Source organism: Phaenicophaeus curvirostris, chromosome 1 (assembly GCF_032191515.1).
Source record: "Phaenicophaeus curvirostris isolate KB17595 chromosome 1, BPBGC_Pcur_1.0, whole genome shotgun sequence".
Taxonomy (NCBI): Eukaryota; Metazoa; Chordata; class Aves; order Cuculiformes; family Cuculidae; genus Phaenicophaeus; species Phaenicophaeus curvirostris.
Genome location: NC_091392.1, coordinates 20,290 through 42,477, shown reverse-complemented (window position 1 = coordinate 42,477; position 22,188 = coordinate 20,290). Strand labels below are relative to the sequence as shown.

At 61.7% G+C, this 22,188-nt stretch overlaps 2 protein-coding genes across 2 annotated transcripts; one reads left to right on the top strand and one right to left on the bottom strand.

Moving 5' to 3' along the window:
• The first annotated feature begins 328 nt into the window (after window positions 1-328).
• On the top strand, window positions 329-7,060 carry MIOX (myo-inositol oxygenase). Its single transcript, XM_069849868.1, has 10 exons — window positions 329-343; window positions 1,160-1,222; window positions 2,322-2,396; window positions 3,168-3,330; window positions 4,061-4,128; window positions 5,255-5,364; window positions 5,459-5,526; window positions 6,577-6,626; window positions 6,759-6,871; window positions 6,952-7,060. The coding sequence occupies exons 1-10, from the start codon at window positions 329-331 to the stop codon at window positions 7,058-7,060; spliced, it is 834 nt and encodes a 277-aa protein (XP_069705969.1).
• Window positions 7,061-9,482: 2,422 nt separating this feature from the next.
• LMF2 (lipase maturation factor 2) lies at window positions 9,483-22,170 on the bottom strand. The gene is made up of 14 exons (XM_069849728.1): window positions 22,058-22,170; window positions 21,272-21,525; window positions 19,848-19,876; window positions 19,535-19,731; window positions 16,232-16,410; window positions 15,123-15,261; window positions 14,781-14,915; window positions 14,584-14,689; window positions 13,696-13,792; window positions 13,419-13,601; window positions 12,239-12,407; window positions 11,340-11,451; window positions 11,150-11,258; window positions 9,483-10,282 (listed from the first exon to the last, which is right to left on the bottom strand). Exons 1-14 carry the CDS (start codon window positions 22,152-22,154, stop codon window positions 9,833-9,835), a joined length of 2,256 nt encoding a protein of 751 aa, XP_069705829.1. The 5' UTR covers window positions 22,155-22,170; the 3' UTR covers window positions 9,483-9,832.
• Window positions 22,171-22,188: the final 18 nt, after the last annotated feature.

Here is a 22,188-nt window from a genome sequence, read left to right as displayed (position 1 = left end):
GGATACTGGGAGCACTGGGGGCACTGGGGATACTGGGAGCACTGGGAGGAGGGGAAAGGGGTGATACTGGGGGTGCTGGGAGCACTGGGAGGAGGGGGACACTGGGGATACTGGGAGCACTGGGAGGAGGGGGACACTGGGGACACTGGGAGCACTGGGAGGAGGGGCCGGGGGACCCTGGGCCGCGGGGCCGGGTGATGATTAACACGCCCGGGTTAACTGGTGAGCCGGTAACTGGGGGCACTGGGAGCACTGGGGGCGCTGGTTTAACCCCGCGCCGCCCCCAGCGCTTAAAACGGGGGGAGGGGGGACCCCAACCTGCAGCACCATGAGCGCCACCCGGGTGAGTGACCCCCCCCCCCCACTTGGGGGGCACAGACACCCCCCTGACCCACACTTGGGGGGCACAGACACCCCCTGACCCACACATGGGGGGCACAGACACCCCTGACCCACACTCGGGGGGCACAGACACCCCCTGACCCACACTTGGGGGGCACAGACACCCCCCTGACCCACGCTTGGGGGGCACAGACACCCCCCGACCCACACTTGGGGGGCAGAGACACCCCCCGACCCACACTTGGGGGGCAGAGACACCCCCCTGACCCACGCTTGGGGGGCACAGACACCCCTGACCCACACTTGGGGGGCACAGACACCCCTGACCCACACTTGGGGGGCTCAGACACCCCCCCGACCCACACTTGGGGGGCACAGACACCCCTGACCCACACTTGGGGGGCACAGACACCCCCTGACCCACACATGGGGGGCACAGACACCCCCCTGACCCACACTTGGGGGGCACAGACACCCCCTGACCCACACATGGGGGGCACAGACACCCCCCCGACCCACGCTTGGGGGGCAGAGACACCCCCCTGACCCACACTTGGGGGGCACAGACACCCCCCTGACCCACACTTGGGGGGCACAGACCCCCCTGACCCACACTTGGGGGGCACAGACACCCCCCTGACCCACACTTGGGGGGCAGAGACCCCCCCTGACCCACACTTGGGGGGCACAGTCACCCCCTGACCCACACTTGGGGGGCACAGACCCCCCCTGACCCACACTTGGGGGGCACAGTCACCCCCTGACCCACACTTGGGGGGCACAGACCCCCCCTGACCCACAGTCTCTCTCCCCACAGAGCTCGGAGCCCCCTGAGGGCCCCGAAGCCGGGAAAGGGAAATCCCAGTATCGGAACTACAGGGTGAGACTGGGAGCACTGGGAGCACTGGGATGGGGGCACTGGGGACACTGGGGACACTGGGGACACTGGGGAGCACTGAAGACAGTCGGATACTGGGGATATTGGGATGGGGACATTGGGGATACTGGGGACACTGGTGACACAGGGACACTGGGGATACTGGGATGGGGACACTGGGGGCAGTGGGTATAATGGGGATGCAGGGATACTGGGGACACTGGGGACACTGGGGATACTGGGGACACGGGACACTGGGGACACTGGGGACACTGGGGGCACTGGGTATAATGGGGATGCAGGGATACTGGGGACACTGGGGACACTGAGGACACTGGGGGCACTGGGGACACTGGGGACGCAGGGATACTGGGGACACTGGGGATACTGGGGACACAGGGATATTGGGGGCACTGGGGATACTGGGGACACTGGAGTACTGGGGACACTGGGGACACGGGACACTGGGGACACTGGGGGCACTGGGGGCACTGGGGACACTGGGGACACTGGGTATAATGGGGACACTGGGGAAACTGGGGAGCACTGAAGACAGTAGGATACTGGGGATACTGGGATGGGGACATTGGGGATACTGGGGTAACTGGGGGCCCTGGGGACACTGGGGACACTGGGGACACTGAGGACACTGGGGATACTGGGGTGGGGACACCGGGGGCACTGGGTATAATGGGGATGCAGGGATACTGGGGACACTGGGGACACTGGGGAGCACTGAAGACAGTCGGATACTGGGGATACTGGGATGGGGACACTGGGGATACTGGGGTAACTGGGGATACTGGGGGCACTGGGGACACAGGGACACTGGGGACACTCAGATGGGGACACTGGGGATATTGGGGACATTGGGGTCACTGGGGATACTGGGGACACTGGGGACACTGGGAAGGGGATACTGGGGATACTGGGGTAACTGGGGGCACTGGGGACACTGGGGATACTGGGAGGGGGACACTGGGCTGGTGTCCCCGGTGTCCCTGATGTCCCTGGTGGCCCTTATGTCCCCTGATGTCCCCTGATGTCCCTGGTGGCCCTGGTGGCCCTGGTGGCCCTGGTGTCACGGGTCCAGTGTCCCCAGGAGGGCGCGGGGCGCGTGTTCCACACCTACCTGGAGATGCACACGCGGCAGAGCTTGGCCTTCGTCCAGAGCAAGGTGAGGGACACCTGGGGACACCTGGGGACACCAGGGACCTCCTGTCCCACCCAATGTCCCCATAGACCCCCTGTCCCACTTGGTGGCCCTCATGGACCTCCTGTCCCACCTGGTGTCCTTCCTGAACCTCCTGTCCCCATGGACCCCAAGTCCCACCTGGTGTCCCCATGGACCTCCTGTCCAATCCCATGTCCCCCAAGGCCCCCCTGTCCCACCCAATGTCCCCATGGACCCTGAGTCCCACCCGATGTCCCCATGGACCCCAAGTCCCACCTGGTGGCCCCTGTGGACCTCTTGTCCCACCCAATGTCCCCATTGACCTCCTCTCTCACCCAATGTGCCCATGGACCTCCTGTCCCCCCTGGTGTCCCCATGGACCTCCTGTCCCATCTCATGTCCCCATGGACCTCCTGTCCCATCCCATGTCCCCATGGACCTCCTGTCCCACCTGGTGTCCCCATGGACCTCCTGTCCCATCCCATGTCCCCATGGACCCCAAGTCCCACCTGGTGTCCCCCATTGACCTCCTGTCCCATCCCATGTCCCCATGGACCTCCTGTCCCACCAGATGTCCCCCGTGGACCCCCAGTCCCACCTGGTTTCCTTCCTGAACCTCCTGTCCCACCAGGTGTCCCCATGGACCCCCTTTCCCACCTCATGTCCCCATGCACCCCCCCACGCAGCCCCCACCCCCAGGAGCCCCGTCCCCACCTCCTGGAGGTCCCAGGAGCTCCGTGCCCAGTGTGTCCCCCCTGCCCCGGGTTGTCCCAGCTCGCCCAGTACGGGAGCTGCTCCCAGAGGACCATGAGCATCATGGAAGCGCTGGAGCTCCTGGACCAGCTGGTGGACGAGTCCGACCCCGACGTTGACTTCCCCAACTCCTACCACGCCTACCAGACGGCCGAGGGCATCCGGCGCGCCCACCCCGACAAAGGTCCTGGGCACCCCGAGAGCCCCACCACGGGGAGACCTCGCCATGGGGGTCGCATCTCCACGGCAATGGTGCTTCCATGGTGGTGGACATCTCCGTGGTGGAGACATCTCCATGGTCGTTGAAGTCTCCATGTGGTTGAGGTCTCCATGGTGACGATGTTTCCATGGTGGTGACATCTCCAAGTTGGTTGACATCTCCATGGTGGAGACATCTCCATGATGATGATGCTTTCATGTTGGTTGACATCTCCATGGTGGTTGACAGCTCCATGGTGGTTGAAATCTCCATACTGGTTGATGTCTCCATGACAGTTGACGTCTCCATGGTGGAGACATCTCTATGGTGAAGATGTTTCCACGTTGGTTGACATCTCCATGGTGGTTGAAATCTCCATGATGGTTGAAGTCTCCATGGTGGTGACACCTCCATGGTGAAGATGTTTCCCTGTTATTTGACATCTCCAAGTTGGTTGATGTTTCCATGATGGTTGACATCGCCATAGCGATGATGTTTCCATGATGGAGACATCTCCATGGTGAAGATGCTTCCATGGTGGTTGACATCTCCATGGTGGTTGAAATCTCTATGGTGACATCTCCATGGTGGTTGAAATCTCCATGGTGAAGATGCTTCCATGGCGGTTGACGTCTCCATGGTGACATCTTCATGGTGACACCTCCACGGAGGTGACACCTCCCTGACGGTTGACCCCCTCCACCCTCCCCCCCAGACTGGTTCCACCTGGTGGGTCTCCTCCACGACCTGGGCAAGGTCTTGGTGCTCTTCGGGGAACCCCAGGTGAGATGGGGGGGTTGATCCTGGAGGTGCTGGGATGGCTTTTGGGGGACCTCAAGCTCTTCTTCTCCTTGGGGGTCAATCCTGGTGGTGCTGGGACGGCTTTTGGAGGACCTCAAGCTCTTCTCCTTGAGGGTCAATCCTGGTGGGGGTGGGTTGGCTTTTGGAGGACCTTTTCCTCCTCTTCTCCTTGGTGGGGGATCTTGGTGGTGGTGGGATGGCTTTTGGAGGACCTCTTCCTCCTCTTCTCCTTGGGGGTCAATCCTGGTGGTGCTGGGATGGCTTTTGGAGGACCTCTAGCTCTTCTTCTCCTTGAGGGTCGATCCTGGTGGTGGTGGGATGGCTTTTGCGGGACCTCTTCCTCCTCTTCTCCTTGAGGGTCGATCCTGGTGGTGCTGGGATGGCTTTTGGAGGACCTCTAGCTCTTCTTCTCCTTGAGGGTCGATCCTGGTGGTGCTGGGACGGCTTTTGGAGGACCTCAAGCTCTTCTCCTTGAGGGTCGATCCTGGTGGGGGTGGGTTGGCTTTTGGAGGACCTTTTCCTCCTCTTCTCCTTGGTGGGGGATCTTGGTGGTGGTGGGATGGCTTTTGGAGGACCTCTTCCTCCTCTTCTCCTTGGGGGTCGATCCTGGTGGTGCTGGGATGGCTTTTGGGGGACCTCTAGCTCTTCTTCTCCTTGGGGGTCAATCCTGGTGGTGCTGGGACGGCTTTTGGAGGACCTCTAGCTCTTCTCCTTGAGGGTCGATCCTGGTGGGGGTGGGTTGGCTTTTGGAGGACCTCTTCCTCCTCTTCTCCTTGGTGGGGGATCTTGGTGGTGGTGGGATGGCTTTTGGAGGACCTCTAGCTCTTCTTCTCCTTGAGGGTCGATCCTGGTGGTGCTGGGATGGCTTTTGGGGGACCTCTAGCTCTTCTTCTCCTTGGGGGTCAATCCTGGTGGTGCTGGGATGGCTTCTGGAGAACCTCTAGCTCTTCTTCTCCTTGAGGGTCGATCCTGGTGGTGCTGGGACGGCTTTTGGAGGACCTCTTCCTCCTCTTCTCCTTGAAGTTTGATCCTGGTGGGGGTGGGATGGCATCTGGAGGACCTTTTCCTCTTCTTCTCCCTGGTGGGACTCCACGACACGTCCTCGCAGTGGGCGGTGGTGGGAGACACCTTCCCAGTGGGCTGCAAAGTCCAGAAGAGCGTGGTCTTCGCCGACTCCACCTTCCAGGACAACCCCGACACCAAGGACCCCAGATACAGGTGACCTTGGACACCCCCACCCCAAAAAAAAAGTGGGGTGCAAGGTGGGGGGGGGGTTCCCCATCTTGATGTCCCCCCATCCCACCCCACCCAGCACCGACCTGGGGATCTATCAGCCCCACTGCGGCCTCGAGAACGTCCTCATGTCCTGGGGACACGACGGTAAGGGAGGGGGACACCCCAAAATGGGGGGGACGCCCCCAAAAAGGGGGGGCTCCTCTGGACCCCTTCTGGGGTGGGTTGGGGTCTGGAGGGGGGGTCGCGTTGACCCTCTTTTGGGGTTCAGGGTCGGGGGGGGTCCCTTTGTCCCCATTTTTGGGTCTGGGGGGGTCCCTTTTCCCTCATTTTTGGGGTCAGGGTCTGGGGGGGCTCCTCTTGCAGCTTTAGGGATCTGGGGGGGTCCCTTTTCCCTCATTTTTGGGGTTCAGGGTCTGGGGGGGCTCCTGTCACTCCCTTTTTGAATCTGGGGGTGTCTCCTTGCCCCATTTTGAGGGTTCAGGGTCTGAGGGGGCTCCTGTCACCCCCGTTTTGTGTCTGGGGGGGTCCCCTTGTCTCCCTTTGGGGGTTCAGGGTCTGAGGGGGCTCCTGTCACCCCTTTTTTTGTGTCTGGGGGGGTCCCCTTGTCTCCCTTTGGGGGTTCAGGGTCTGAGGGGGCTCCTGTCACCCCTTTTTTGTGTCTGGGGGGGGTCCCCTTGTCTCCCTTTGGGGGTTCAGGGTCTGAGGGGGTCCTTTTGTCCCCATTGTGGGGTCTGGGGGAGTCCCCGTGCCCCCCTTTTAGGGGGTTTCTTCTCCTGGGGGGTCCCTTCCCCCCCTTTTTGGGGTTCCTGGTTCTGGGGGGGTCCCTTTGTTCCCATTTTTGGGGTTTCTTCTCCTGGGGGGGCCATTTATCCCCCTTTTTTGGGGGTTCCTGCTCCTGGTGGGATCCCTTCACCCCCATTTTTGGGTCTGGGGGGGGTCCCTTTGCCCCCTTTTTGGGGTTCCTTCTCCTGGGGGGGTCCCTTAGTCCCCATTTTTGGGTTCCTTCTCCTGGGGGGGATCCCTTTCCCCACCATTTTTGGGCCTGGGGGGCTCCTTTTCTCCCCTTTTTTGGGTTCCTTCTCCTGGGGGGGGGGTCCCTTTCCCCCCCATGTTTGGGTTTGGGGGGTGGGGGGGGGTCCCTTCTCCCCCCCTTCCCCCCCAGGACACTTTTGGGGCTCACCCGCTGGCCCCCAGAGTACATGTACCGCGTGATGACCACCAACAACCTGGCGCTGCCCAAGGAGGTGAGGATGGGGAGCTCCTCCATACAACTAGGGGGTTCCTGGGTGGGAAAACAAAGACTCAGGGACCCCCCCCCTTTTTTTTTATGCCCCCCCCCCCCAAAAAAAAAAACCCCCAAAACCCTCTTCTTGAAGGCTTTTTACATGGTTCGGTTCCACTCCTTCTACCCCTGGCACACGCACGGCGACTACCGGCATCTCTGCTCCAAACACGACCTGGAGATGCTCCCCTGGGTGCAGGAGCTCAAGTAGGTGCCTTGGGGGGGGTCTTATGGAGGGGTTTGGGGGTCCCCCCTCCATTTAACCCCCCATTTTTGCCCCCTTGTAGCAAATTCGATCTCTACACCAAGCAAGAAGAGATGCCGGACGTGGAGGGGTTGAGGGGTTATTATCAAGGCCTGATTGATAAATATTGTCCCGGGAGGCTCCGCTGGTGAAGGGGGGGGAGCCCCCCCCAAACCCCAGGACCCCCCAAACTCCAGGATCTCCCCTCACACACACACTTCTTTGGAGTCACCCCAATAAACCCCAGTTGCACAGCACTGGGAGCTGCTGGAGAGGTTGGGGGGGAAGGGGGGAGAAAGGGTTAAAGGGGGAGAAAGGGTTAAAGGAGGGAGAAAGGGTTAAAGGGGAGAAAGGGTTAAAAGAGGGGGAGAAAGGGTTAAAGGGGAAGAAAGGGTTAAAGGAGGGGAGAAAGGGTTAAAGGAGGGAGAAAGGGTTAAAGGGGAAGAAAGGGTTAAAGGGGAGAAAGGGTTAAAAGAGGAGGAGAAAGGGTTAAAGGGGGGAAGGGTTAAAAGAGGGGGAGAAAGGGTTAAAGGGGAAGAAAGGGTTAAAAGAGGGGAGAAAGGGTTAAAGGGGGAAGGGTTAAAAGAGGGGAGAAAGGGTTAAAGGGGAAGAAAGGGTTAAAGGGGGAAGAAAGGGTTAAAGGGGAGAAAGGGTTAAAAGGGGGAGAAAGGGTTAAAGGGGAGAAAGGGTTAAAGGGGAGAGAAAGGATTAAAGGGGAGAAAGGGTTAAAGGGGGAAGAAAGGGTTAAAGGGGAGAAAGGGTTAAAAGGGGGAGAAAGGGTTAAGGGGGGTGGAAGGGTTAAAGGGGGAGGAAGGGTTAAAGGGGGAGGAAGGGATAAGGGAGGAGAAAGGGTTAAAAGAGGGGGGAGAAAGGGTTAAGGGGGGAGAAAGGGTTAAGGGGGGAGGAAGGGTTAAGGGGGGAGAAAGGGTTCAAAAGGGGAGGAGAAAGGGTTAAAAGGGGAGAGAAAGGGTTAAGGGGAGAAGGGGAGGAAAGGGTTAAAGAGAAGGGAAAGGGTTAAAGGGGAGGAGACGGTGGAGAGAAAGGGGTTAACGGGACAGAAAGGGTTAAAGAGGGGACAGGGCTAAAAGGGGGAGAAAGGGTTAAAAAGGGCGGGAAGGGGGAAAAATGGCGGTTAAAAATGGCGGGAAGGGGTAAAAATGGAGGGTAAAAAAGGCGGGAAGGGGGTAAAATGGGGGTAAAGAAGGGGGGAAGGGGGTAAAAATGGAGGGTAAAGAAGGGGGGAAGGGGGAAAATGGGGGGTAAAGAAGGTGGGAAGGGGGAAAATGGGGGGTGAAGAAGGGGGGAAGGGGGAAATGGGGGTAAAGAAGGGGGGAAGGGGTAAAAATGGGGGTAAAGAAGGGGGGAAGGGGGAAAATGGGGGTAAAGAAGGTTGGAAGGGGGAAAATGGGGGTAAAGAAGGGGGAAAGGGGGAAAATGGGGGTAAAGAAGGGGGGGAAGGGGGAAAATGGGGGGTGAAGAAGGGGGGAAGGGGGAAAATGGGGGTAAAGAAGGGGGAAGGGGGAAAATGGGGGTAAAGAAGGGGGGAAGGGGTAAAATGGGGGTAAAACAGGGAGATGGGGTAAAAAGAGATAAAAGGGTAGCAAAAAAAGGGAGGATGGGGTAAAAATGGGGGTAGAAAAGGAGGGAAGGGGTAAAAAACGGGGGGTACAAAAGGGGGGGACCTGGTGTGGAATGTCCAAGGCTTTATTTATAAAAGAATCGGGGAGCACAAATGGAGCCGCAGGGGGCAACCCTCAAAAAAGGAGGGACCCCAAAACAACCCCACCACCACCCAGGGACCCCAAAACCCCCTCGATAGGGACCCCTAAAAGCCCCAAGGAAAGAGGGCCCCTAAAAATCCCCCCAGGGACCCCAACACCCCCCCCCTCCAGGGACCCCCAAATTCCTCAAGAAAGGGGGGACTCCAAACCCCCCCAGAAATGGGGGGGGCCACCCTGAACCCCCTCCCCCCAACCCAGGGACCCACAAAATCCCCCAGGGATCCCAAAACACCCAGAAATGGGGGGACGACACCCCCATCCCAGGACCCCAAAACCCCCCAGGAACCCCAAACCCCCCAGAAATGGTGAGAGGAGACCCCAATCCCCCTCTCAGGAACCCCCAAACCTCCCAGGGACCCCCAACCCCCCCCCTCAAATGGGGAATACACCCCCAAAACCCCCTGCACAGGGACCTCAATCCCCCAGAAATGTGGGGGTACACTCTGACCCCCACCCCAGGAACCCCAAATCCCCCCCAGGAATCCCAGAACCCCCTAGAAATGGTGCAGACACCCCAACTCTCCCAGGAACCCCAAAACCCCACAAGGAAACCAAAAATTCCCCTGGACAGGGACCCCAATCCCCCACAGAAATGGGGGGGGACGACCCCCCAAGTCCCCCAGGAACCCCAAAGCCCCCCTGCACCACAAGGACCCCAAACCTCCCCAGGGACCCCAAAATCTCCACAAATGGGGGGGACCCTGAATGCCCTCAAGGAACCTGAAATCTCCCCAGGGACCCCAAAACCCCCTTAGAAATTGGGGGGGGGGGGGGGAACATCCCAACACCCTCCCACCCCAGAACCCCCAAACCCCCTTGCCCAGGGACCCCAAACTCCACCAGGGACCCTAAAACCCCCAGAAATGGGGGGGGGCATGGACCCGGACACCCCTCAAAGAACCCCAAATCTCCCCAGGGACCTCAAAACCCCCCTAGAAATGGGATGGGGGACATCCCACCCCCCCGGAACCCCAAAACCCTCCTACCCCGGGACCCCAAAACACCAAGAAAGGGGGGGGGGGGAGGGGAACCACCTAAAGTGGGGCAGACATGGGGGGCAAGTTGGGGGGCAACTTCAGGGTCCTGAGGGGCAAGTTGGGGGGCTCCCGGCTCCACGTGGTGAGTCTGTGGGGGCTCCAGGCCCTATTTCTTCTTCTTGGGGCCACGGAGCCCCTCGCCGTGGCCATTGGTAGCCACGCGGCTCCGGCCTTCGCCGTGGCCTTCGGTGGCCCCGCGGCTCCGGACTTCGCCGTGGCCCTCGGTGGCCCCGCGGCTCCGGACTTCGCCGTGGCCCTCGGTGGCCCCGCGGCCGCGGCTGTTGCCCTCGGTAGCCCCGCGGGCTCGCTCGTCAGCCTCCTTGCCGTCCCTGCGCCGCACGTGCCCGTTCCTCTCGCCACGGTCGACTCGCGGCCCTTTGTGCCGCCCGGGGCCGCCCCCGCGTTGGCCCACGGCTCGCAGGAGCCAGACGGTGGCTACCAGCAGGTAGAGGGCCCACAGGATGGCGGGGCCGGAGAAGGGATGGAGGAAGGCGCGAAGTGTGGCTAGTAGCCGCGGTAGGATGGTGGCCGGAGGGCGCTTGGGTGATGCCTTGTCCTGCAGGGCAAGCAACAGGGGCCGTGGTGGCCACAGGGAGGGGGGTGGTGGCCACAGGGACCAAGACGTGGACGTGGGACCCATGACATGGCCATGAGGAGGGTGGTGGTGGCCACAGAGTTCACGGGATGGCCACGGGGAGGGGGATGGTGGCCACAAGGATCATGACACAGCCACAGGGAGGGGGGTGGTGGCCACAAGGATCATGACATGGCCATGGGGAGGGGGGTGGTGGGCATGGGGACCAGGACATGGCCACAGGGAGACTGGTGGTGGCCACAGGGACCATGACACGGCCACATGGAGACTGGTGGTGGCCACAGGAACCATGACGTGGCCACAGGGAGACTGGTGGTGGCCACGGGGACCAGGACATGGCCACAGGGAGACTGGTGGTGGCCACATGGAGACTGGTGGTGGCCACATGGAGACTGGTGGTGGCCACGGGGACCAGGACATGGCCACAGAGAGACTGGTGGTGGCCACAGGGACCAAGACATGGCCACAGGGAGACTGGTGGTGGCCACAGAGAGACTGGTGGTGGCCACGGGGACCAGGACATGGCCACAGGGAGACTGGTGGTAGCCACAGAGAGACTGGTGGTGGCCACAGGGACCAAGACATGGCCACAGGGAGACTGGTGGTGGCCACAGAGAGACTGGTGGTGGCCAAGGGGACCAGGACATGGCCACAGGGAGACTGGTGGTGGCCACAGGGAGACTGGCGGTGGTCACGGGGACCAGGACATGGCCACAGGGAGACTGGCGGTGGCCACGGGGACCAGGACATGGCCACAGGGAGACTGGTGGTGGCCACAGGGAGACTGGTGGTGGCCACGGGGTCCATGACGTGGCCAGGGCTCCTCACCTTGAGGCCGTGCTGGCCAAGCAGGGTCTCCAGCGCGGGGTCTCCCAAGGAGACGGCCGGGAAGAACTCGTGGACGCGCTGCCGTCGCCACCACGGGGCGGGGGCCGAGCTGCGGGGCAACCAGAGGTGAGGCCGGTGGCCACCAGCTCTGGTGGCCCCCGAGGGCCGAGGAGGCCCCGTTGCAGCTCACCTGGCGTCGGCGGAGCTGGTGAACCAGTACTTGTAGAGCTGGGCGCGGATGTAGACGGGAGGGCGCGAGTGGAAGGGGTAGCGGGAGGCGTCCAGCTGGAGCAGGTGGATCACTGCGGAGACACCTCAATCATGGAATGGGTTGAAGGGACCTCAACGCCCATCCAGGTCCACCTCAGATCATGGAATGGGTTGGGACGGACCTCAGAAACCATCCGGTTCCACCTCAAGTCATGGAATGAGTTGGGTTACGAGGGACCTCAAAGCCCAGCCAGTTCCACCTCAAATCATGGAATGGGTTGGGTTGAAGGATCCTCAAAGCCCATCCAGGTCCAATCTGAATCATGGAATTGTTTGAGTTAGAAGGGACCTCAAAAACCATCCAAGTCCACATCAAGTCATGGAATGGGTTGGGATGGACCTCAAATACATGTGGTTCCATCTCAAGTCATGGAACGGGTTGGGTTGGAAGGGACCTCAAAGCCCATTCAGGTCCATCTCAGATCATGGAATGGGTTGGGATGGACCTCAAAAACCACCCGGTTCCACCTCAAATCATGGAACGAGTTGAAGGAACCTCAAAGCCCATCCAGGTCCACCTCAAGTCATGGAATGGGTTGAAGGGACCTCAAAGCCCATCCAGTTCCACCTCAAATCATGGAATGAGTTGGGTTGGAAGGGACCTCAAAGCCCAGCCAGGTTCCACCTCAAAACATGGAACGGTTTGGGTTGGGAGGGCCCTCAAAACGCACCCAGGTCCATCTCTAAATCACAGAACTGGTTGGGTTGGGAGGGAGTTAAAAGCCCATCCAGTTCCACCTCAAATCATGGAACGGGTTGGGTTGAAGGGACCCCAAAGCCCACCCAGATCCCCTGCCCCGCATCTCCAGCCCCACTGACCGTCGCTCTTGCCCTGCAGGAGGCGGTGGACGAGGCTGGTGAACCAGGGGCTGCTGGTGTGAGGGCCGAGGGCAGCGAACCACATCTGCCAGTCGAGGCGCGGCTGGTGCGGGGCCACCAGGGCCGGAGCCACGGTGACGTTGCCGGGTTTGTAGAGGAACTCGATCTCCTGCGGGAGAACCATCGAATCACCGGGTTGGAGGAGACCCACGGGATCATCGAGTCCAACCATCCCCATCGATCACTAACCCATGTCCCTCAGCACCTCGGCCACCCGGCCCTTAAACCCCTCCAGGGAAGGGGACTCAACCCCCTCCCTGGGCAGGGGTGGAACTGGATGGGCTTTAAGGTCCCTTCCAACGCCAACTATTCCATGAACCAGCAAGATGAAGACTCTTGGTGTTGTTCCTCAGCGCCCGTCCCACCACCTTGTCCAACTCAGCCCTTCTTAGAGTGAATCCTCAACAGAAGAAGGAGATGGAGCTGTTGGAACAGGACCAGAGGAGGCCACGGAGCTGATCCAAGGGCTGGAGAACCTCGCGTATGGGGACAGGCTGAGAGAGTTGGGGTTGTTCAGCCCGGAGAAGGCTCCAGGGAGAACTTGGAGTGACCTTCCAGGACCTGAAGGGGCCCAAGAAAGCTGGGGAAGGGCTTTTTCCAAGGGGCTGGAGTGATGGGACAAGGCGGGGTGGCTTTAAATTGGAAGAGGGAAGATTGAGATTGGATATTAGGAAGAAATTCTTCATGCTGAAGGTGGTGAAGCCCCAGGACAGAGAAGTCCTGGCTGCCCCATCCCTGGAGGTGTTGAAGACCAGGTTGGATGGATCCCTTCCAGGGATGGGGCAGCCACAACTTCTCTGGAAAACCTGCTCCAGGGTCTCATCACCTTCATGGTGAAGAAATTCCTCCTCATGACCAGTCTAACCCTGCCCCTCTCCAGTTTATCCCCATTGCCCCTCGTCCCATCTCCAAGACTTTGTAGAAGGTCCCTCTCCAGCTTTCCTGGAGCCCCTTCAGACACTGGAAGGTCTCTCTAAGGTCTCCTCGCAGCCTTCTCTTCTCCAGGCTCAACAACCCCAGCTCTCTGAGCCACAGAAGACCTCTAAGCTCAAAGTCCTCCCCTCAACGTTCTCCCGCCCAACCCCAAGGTCTCCGCGATCCCAAGAGGCGCCCAACTCACCGTCCAGGTCTCCTTGTCGTAGCTGCCCTCCAGCACCACCTCCGGCCGCCCCCCGACGCCCGTCATCCTCCGGAAGAGCCCGTACGAGTTGACCACCTGGAAGCGCTCGACGGCACCGAACATCTGGTGGATGCCGGGCCAGAGCTTCCCGTTGGACTCGTAGTCGATGTAGGTGAAGGGCACCTGCCAGAGGGGGCAAAGCGGATCCAGCACCGTGTCCGGGAAGGGGGTTTTTTGGAGGGGGTGGACTTTGCCGGTGGCCTCGGCCGGCACTCACCAAGCTAACGGCAAACATCCCCAAGGCGGCGGTGGCGAAGACGGCCCATTGCAGGGTGGCCCAGAGCTTCCAGAAGCAACCGCGGACGCAGGCGCATCTGTGAGGAGATGAATCATCAGGTTGGATCACCTCGTGTTGATGGGAATGGTTGGACTCAACGATCCAGTGGGTCTTTTCCAACCTGGGGATTCTATGACTCATTCTATGACTCCTCTTGATGTCCAGCCTGAGCCTCCCCTGGTGGAGCTTGAGGCCATTCCCTCTCGTCCTGTCCCCTGGCCCTTGGGAGAAGAGCCCAGCTCCCTCCTCTCCACAACCTCCTCTCAGGGAGTTGGAGAGAGCAATGAGGTCTCCCCTCAGCCTCCTCTTCTCCAGCCTAAACACCCCCAGGGCCCTCAGGCTTCTTCTCCAGCCCCTTCCCCAGCTCCGTTGCTCTTCTCTGCACTCGCTCCAGAGCCTCAACATCCTTCTGGTGGGGAGGGGCCCAGCACTGACCCCAGGATTCGAGGAGCGGTCTCCCCAGGGCCGAGGACAGAGGGAGAAGAACCTCCCTGGCCCTGCTGGCCACGCCGGCTCTGCTCCAAGCCAAGATGCCCTTGGCCTTCTTGGCCCCCTGGGCCCCTGCTGGCTCCTGGTCAACCAACCCCCCCAGGTCCTTCTCCTCCAGGCCCTTTCCAGCCAGCCTTCTCCTAGGCTGGAGCTGCTCAGGGTTGGTGTGTCCCAAGTTGAGGACCCACCACTTGGCCTGGTTGAACCTCCAGCCTCACCTCCAAGCCAGCTCCCACCCCCCATCCCACCCCTCTCCCTCCAGGCCCCTCCTCCCGCCCAGATCCCCCCTCGGGGTTGTCCCCCCGGCCTCCCCCAGCGCTCGCCGACGCCCGTCCCCACCTGTAAAGAGCCACCAGGATCTCCCAGCAGAGCAAGAGGAAGCCCAGTCCCACCAGCGGCAGCGTCACCGCCTGCAGCCACGTGGTGAACTCGTGGTAGGTGAAGGCTGGAGCGAAGGGAACCACCGCGGCGTCAGCGAGGAGCCGCGGGCACCAGCGCTGCCATCGCCGTGACACCTGGTGCCGCTCAGGACGTACCCACTTTGGAATCCACCAGCTTCTTCTCCCAGTTGATCTCCAAGCCGAAGAAGCGGACGGTCCCCAGGAGCAGGAGGACGTAGACGCTCAGCTCCACCACGGCCGAGAGGACGGAGAGGAGGCCGGGCGGCCACGCTGCAGCCAAGCCGCGACGGTTAACGCCGCGCAAAGCGCCGCCCAAGAGCCTGGGTGGGCTTGAAGGCATCTCATGGCCAACATTCACGGCCAAAACATCCTTCATGGCCAAAACACCGCGGTCGTGGACCAACCGGAGCGAGAACGTGGCCCCTTCCCACCCCAGAGAGGTCCCCACCCCTCCCAGGGCGGCAGCTCGGGCCTCACCGGTGCCGTTGCGCCTCTTGCCGCGCCCCAACCAGCGCCCCACGTGCTCCTCATCCAGCAGGGAGAAGGTGAGGACGATGGTGAGGGCGTTGAAGAAGTTGTAGTTGCCCGTGAGGATGATGAGGACCTGCAGCAGGAGCTGGGGAGGAGGAAGAGCAGCACTGGGATGGAGGGGGACAGAGCCCCAGGGCCTGGAGAACCACGGAGCGGGGTGGGAGGGACCCCAAAGCCCACCTGGTTCCACCTCAAATCGTGGAGTGGGGTGGGTTGGAAGGGACCTCATAGATCATCCAGTTCCAACCCTCCTGCCACGGGTAGAGGCACCTCCCACTGGATCAGGGGCTCCAAGCCCCATCCAGCCTGGTCCTCAACACCTCCAGGGATGGGGCAGCCACAGCTTCCCTGGGAAACCTGGGCCAGGGTCTCCCCACCCTCGCAGGAGAACATTTCTCCTCAAGATCTCACCTCCATCCCCCCTCTTGCAGCTTCCCCTCATCCTCTCCTTGTCCTCCCCGGCCAACAGTCCCTCCCCAGCTTTCCTGGAGCCCCTTCAGGTGCTGGAAGGTCTCTCTAAGGTCTCCTCGGAGCCTTCTCTTCTCCACAACCCCAACTCTCCCAGCCTGTCCTCGCACGGGAGGTTCTCCAGCCCTCGCATCATCCTTGGAGCCTCCTCTGGCCCCGTTCCAACAGCTCCATCTCCTTCTCCTGCTGAGGATTCCAGCCCTGGCCCCAACCCTCCAGCTGAGGTCTCCCCGAGAGGAGCAGAGGGGACAATCCCCTCCCTCCCTGCTGGCCACGTTCTCTGGATGGGAGGAGGTTGCCCAGGGAAGTCGTGGATCCCTGGAGGGGTTCAAGGCCAGGTCGGATGGGGCTTGGAGCCCCTGATCCAGCAGGAGGTGTCCCTGCTCATGGCAGGGGTGGGACTGGATGATCTTTAAGGTCCCTTCCAACCCAACCCATTCCACGACTCATCTGGAACCACACAAAAGGTTTTTCCGAAGCCCAGGTAGATGCCTCCACCCATCCCTTTCCCTTTGTCCCCCCATATCCTAGAAATCCAACCCCAACCCAGCATTCCAAAAGCGGGGTGTCCCCCCCCCTCGCCTCACTTGGCTGTAGAAGGCGAAGAGCCGGAGGCGTCGGACGGGGGCGAAGAAGAGGACGGGGACGGGGATCTCGATGACGTAGGTGGCCACCACGCTGAGCTTGTGGAACCACACGGGGAGCTGGTGGGCGAACCAGGCGCCCGGCGTGGGCAGGCACTGCGTCTCGTAGTGATAGGTGAGAGCTGGGGGGGGCACGGGGGGGTAAAGTTGGGGTACAGGGCCCCGCAGATCCCCCCAAAAGGTTGTGGAACCCCAAAAGCCCCAGTAGAACCCATCAAAGATCCCACAGAGCCCCCCAGAAACCCAACAGAGACCTCAAGGCTCTCCACAGAGACCCCAGACGCTGTGATCCCCCTCAAACACCCTGAGAGCCCCCCTCAAAGAGCCCCCCAAGGCTGTGACCCCCCCCAAAAGGCCACACAGACCCCCCCCCCAAAGGTCTTGGAACCCCAAAAGCCCCAGTAGAACCCATCAAAGGTCCCAAAGAGCCCCCCAAGAACCCAACAGAGACCTCAAGGCTCTCCACAGAGACCCCAAATGCTGTCCCCCTCAAACACCCTGAGAGCCCCCCTCAAAGAGCCCCCCGAGGTTGTGACCCCCCAAAAAGGTTGTGGAACCCCAAAAACCCTGGGAGAACCTATCAAAGGTCCCAAAGAGCCCCCCAGAAACCCAACAGAGACCTCAAGGCTCTCCACAGAGACCCCAAACGCTGTGATCCCCCTCAAACACCCTGAGAGCCCCCCTCAAAGAGCCCCTCAAAGGCTGTGACCCCCCAAAAAGGTTGTGGAACCCCAAAAGCCCTGGGAGAACCCATCAAAGGTCCCACACAGCCCCCCCAAGAACCCAACAGAGACCTCAAGGCTCTCCAAAGAGACCCCAAAGGCTGAGAGCCCCCCTCAAAGAGCCCCCCAAGCCTGTGACCCCCCCCCCAAAAAGGCCCCACAGACCCCCCCTCAAAGGTTGTGGAACCCCAAATGCCCTGGTAGAACCCATCAAAGGTTCCAAAGAGCCCCCCAAAACGCTGTGAACCACCCCAACCCCCCCCCAAAAAGGCTCCCGACCCCCCCAACCCCTTGAAGCCCCCCAAACACCCTCAGCCCCCCCAAAAGACCCCCTGAAGCACCTCCAAATACCCCAAGACCACCCCAAAAGACCTCTTGAAGCCCCCCCGGACACCCTCTAAAGACCCCCAGACCCCCCAAAGATCCCCTGAAGCCCCCCAAACCCCCCCAAAAGAGCCCCCCAAACACCCTCAGCCCCCCAAAAAGACCCCCTGAAGCGCCCCCAAATACCCCAAGACCACCCCAAAAGACCCCTTGAAGCCCCCCGGACACCCTCTAAAGACCCCCAGACCCCCCAAAGATCCCCTGAAGCCCCCCAAGCCCCCCCAAACACCCTCAGCCTCCCCAAAAGACCCCCTGAAGCCCCCCAAACACCCTCACCCCCTCCAGAAAACCCCCTGAAGCCCTCCAGATCCCCCAAAAGACCCCCAAAAGCCCCCCAAAAGACCCCCAGACCCTCCAAAAGACCCCCTGAAGCCCCCCAAAACACCACCAGCCCCCCCAATAGCCCCTCAAAAGACCCCCTGAACCCCTGCAAAACACCCCCAGCCCCCCAGACACCCCTAAACACGCTCAGACTCACCCAAAAGACCCCCTGAAGCCCCTCAAAACATCCCCAGACCCCCCAGAAGACCCCTTAAAAACCCCCTGAAGCCCCCCAACCCCCCCAGCCCTCCCAAAAGACCCGCTGAAGCCCCCCAGAACACTCCGAGACCCCCCAAAAGACCCCCTGAAGCCCCCCAAAACACCCCGAGACCCCCCAAAAGACCTCCTAAAGACCCCCTGAAGCCCCCCAACCCCCCCAGCCCTCCCAAAAGACCCCCTGAAGCCCCCCAAAACACTCTGAGACCCCCCAAAAGACCCCCTGAAGCCCCCCAAAAGACCTCCTAAAGACCCCCTGAAGCCCCCAAAGCCCCCCAAGCCCTCCCAAAAGACCCGCTGAAGCCCCCCAAAACACTCTGAGACCCCCCAAAAGACCCCCTGAAGCCCCCCAAAACACCCCCAGACACCCCAAAAGACCTCCTAAAGACCCCCTGAAGCCCCCAAAGCCCCCCAGCCCTCCCAAAAGACCCGCTGAAGCCCCCCAAAACACTCTGAGACCCCCCAAAAGACCCCCTGAAGCCCCCCAAAACACCCCCAGACACCCCAAAAGACCTCCTAAAGACCCCCTGAAGCCCCCCAACCCCCCCAAAAGACCCGCTGAAGCCCCCCAAAACACTCCGAGACCCCGCAAAAGACCCCCTGAAGCCCCCCAAAAGACCCCCAGCTCCCCCAAAAGACCCCCTAAAGACCCCCTAAAGCCCCCCAACCCCCCAGCCCTCCCAAAAGACCCGCTGAAGCCCCCCAAAACACCCTGAGACCCCCAGAAAGACCCCCTAAAGACCCTTTGAAACCCCCCAACCCCCCCAGCCCTCCCAAAAGACCCGCTGAAGCCCCCCAAAACACTCCGAGACCCCCCAAAAGACCCCCTGAAGCCCCCCAAAACACTCTGAGACCCCCCAAAAGACCCCCTGAAGCCCCCCAAAAGACCTCCTAAGGACCGCCTGAAGCCCCCCAACCCCCCCAGCCCTCCCAAAAGACCCGCTGAAGCCCCACAAAACACTCTGAGACCCCCCAAAAGACCCCCTGAAGCCCCCCAAAACACGCTGAGACCCCCTGAAAGACCCCCTAAAGACCCTTTGAAGCCCCCAAAGCCCCCCAGCCCTCCCAAAAGACCCCATGAAGCCCCCCAAAACACTCCAAGACCCCCCAAAAGACCCCCTGAAGCCCCCCAAAACACCCCAAGACCCCCCAAAAGACCTCCTAAAGACCCCCTGAAGCCCCCCAAGCCCCCCAGCCCTCCCAAAAGACCTGCTGAAGCCCCCCAAAACACCCCGAGACCCCCCAAAAGACCCCCTGAAGCCCCCCAAAACACCCTGAGACCCCCCAAAAGACCTCCTAAAGACCCCCTGAAGCCCCCCAAGCCCCCCAGCCCTCCCAAAAGACCTGCTGAAGCCCCCCAAAACACCCCGAGACCCCCCAAAAGACCCCCTGAAGCCCCCCAAAACACCCCGAGACCCCCCAAAAGACCTCCTAAAGACCCCCTGAAGCCCCCAAAGCCCCCCAGCTCTCCCAAAAGACCCGCTGAAGCCCCTCAAAACACTCCGAGACCCCCCAAAAGACCCCCTGAAGCCCCCCAAAACACTCCGAGACCCCCCAAAAGACCTCCAAAACCCCCCCAGCCCCCCTCCCCGCGGCCCCTCACCCGTCAGCCCCCACCAGGTCGGGCAGCGGCTGCTGAGCTTGACCACGCCGGAGGCGAACATGAGGCGGAAGAGGAGCCAGCGGACGAGCCAGAAGGTGAGGGAGTCGTGGGGGCGCCAGGCCGGCTGCCGCCAGCGCCCCAGCCGCAGCGGGGCCACCAGCACCGCCAGGAACCCGGCTTCCAGCAGCAGGCTGTCCCTGCGCACCGAAAGGCGCCTCCGCTAACGAGCCCCGTCCGCTAACGAGCCCCGCCGCCCCAGAGCCGAGGGCGAGCCACGGGGCGGCCACCAGCACGGGACACGGGGAGGACTCACCACTGGAAATAGAGGAAAACCTGGCCGACCTGCCGAGAGAGGAGACAGGGACCAGGGTTAACGAGGCCCGTGGGGCACAACAACCCTGGGCAGCTCCAGCCTAGGAGAAGGCTGGCTGGAAAGTGCCTGGAGGAGAAGGACCTGGGGGGGTTGGTTGACCAGGAGCCAGCAGGGGCCCAGGGGGCCAAGAAGGCCAAGGGCATCTTGGCTTGGAGCAGAGCCGGCGTGGCCAGCAGGGCCAGGGAGGTTCTTCTCCCTCTGGCCTCGGCCCTGGGGAGACCGCTCCTCGAATCCTGGGGTCAGTGCTGGGCCCCTCCCCACAAGAAAGACCTTGAGATGTTGGAGCACGTCTGGAGAAGAGCAACGGAGCTGGGGAAGGGGCTGGAGAAGAAGCCTGAGGGCCCTGGGGGTGTTTAGGCTGGAGAAGAGGAGGCTGAGGGGAGACCTCATTGCTCTCTCCAACTCCCTGAGAGGAGGTTGTGGAGAGGAGGGAGCTGGGCTCTTCTCCCAAGGGCCAGGGGACAGGACGAGAGGGAATGGCCTCAAGCTCCACCAGGGGAGGGTCAGGCTGGACCTCAGGTGGAACTTCTTCACCAAAAGGGTCACTGGTCCCTGTCCGAGGCTGCCCAGGGAGGGGGTTGAGTCCCCTTCCCTGGAGGGGTTTAAGGGCCGGGTGGCCGAGGTGCTGAGGGCCATGGGTTAGTGACTGATGGGGACGGTTGGACTCGATGATCTGGTGGGTCCTCTCCAACCTGGGGATTCTCTGATAAGCTGGAGGCACAGGATAGCGGCCCCGGGGTGGCCGGCAGCACCTCGACTCCTTCCAGAGCCCCGGGGAGTGGGGAGAACCTCATGGAGCTCCACCAGGGCGAGGTCCTGCTCAAATCCAAGCTGGGGGGGGAACGGGATGGGAGAAACCCCAAGGAGAAGGAAGTGGAATGGGGGAAGTGGAGCTGGAAACCAGACTCAAGGAAAAGGAGCCGGGGAGAGAGAATTGGAAGAGGGAATTGGAGCAAAGGAAGCGGAATGGGGAAGTGGAGCTGGGAAAGGGGGCTGGAAAAGAATCATGGAATCACCAGGTTGGAAAGGACCCACGGTTTCATCGAGTCCAACCGTTCCCATCAATCACTAAACCATCACTAAACTGGAGCGAATCCTGAGGAGCTGAGGGAACTGGAGCTGGGGAGGCGACAACTAGAAGAAGGGAAACGCGATCCGGAGCGGAGGAATGGAAACAGGAGCCAGGGGAGCAGAGAGGGAACTGGAACTGTGAGATCTGAAGCCAGGGAGAGTGAATTGGAACTAGGGGAAAGAGAACCAGCTCCGTGAAGGACGTCGAGCACGCCAGGAGCTCGCAGAACGAAGCCACGGCCGCCCCGTCCCGCTCCTCACCCTCCTAAATCCCCCCTGCGAGGTCCCCGTACCTGGTAGAGCGAGAGGTAGAGGAGGGTGAGCAGGGCGAAGAGCAGGCTGTCGCGCAGCGGCTCCCACAGCAGCGCCGAGAAGGAGCCCAGCGCGCCCAGCAGGCACAGCAGCTCCAGCCCCTGCTCCGTGTCCAGCCCCAGGCGGGGGCTGAGCCACAGCAGCGTGGGGAAATCGCGCAGCTGCTCCCACAGCCCCTTCCCGCTGAGGCGCAGGAGCCGGCGCGCCGGCAGGAGCCCATCGCGGCCGTACAGACCTGGGAAGGGGACAGGGACACGGGTGACGAGGGCTTCTGGTCCTCCAGCCACGGATCCACATCCCTCTGCAGATCCTCCTGCCCTCCAGCCATGGATCCAGGTCCCTCTGCAGATCCTCCTGCCCTCCAGCCATGGATCCAGACCCCTCTGCAGAGCCTCCTGCCCTCCAGCCATGGATCCAGACCCGTCTGCAGATCCTCCTGCCCTCCAGCCATGGATCCAGGTCCCCCTGCAGATCCTCCTGCCCTCCAGCCATGGATCCAGACCCCTCTGCAGATCCTCCTGCCCTCCAGCCATGGATCCAGACCCCTCTGCAGAGCCTCCTGCCCTCCAGCCATGGATCCAGGTCCCTCTGCAGAGCCTCCTGCCCTCCAGCCATGGATCCAGATCCCTCTGCAGATCCTCCTGCCCTCCAGCCATGGATCCAGGTCCCTCTGCAGATCCTCCTGCCCTCCAGCCACGGACCCAGACCCCTCCATAAACCCTTCCCACCCCCCTCCCCGCCCGCAGCCCCCTCCCCTCTCTCCGTACCCGGGATCTGCACGTAGAGGGACACGAACGCGGCCCCGAACGCCGCGCTTAACCCCGCCAGGAACAGCGCCCGCGGCCGCCGTGGCGGCTCCTTCATGGCCGCGCAGCTCGGTGACGTCATCACGGCGGCG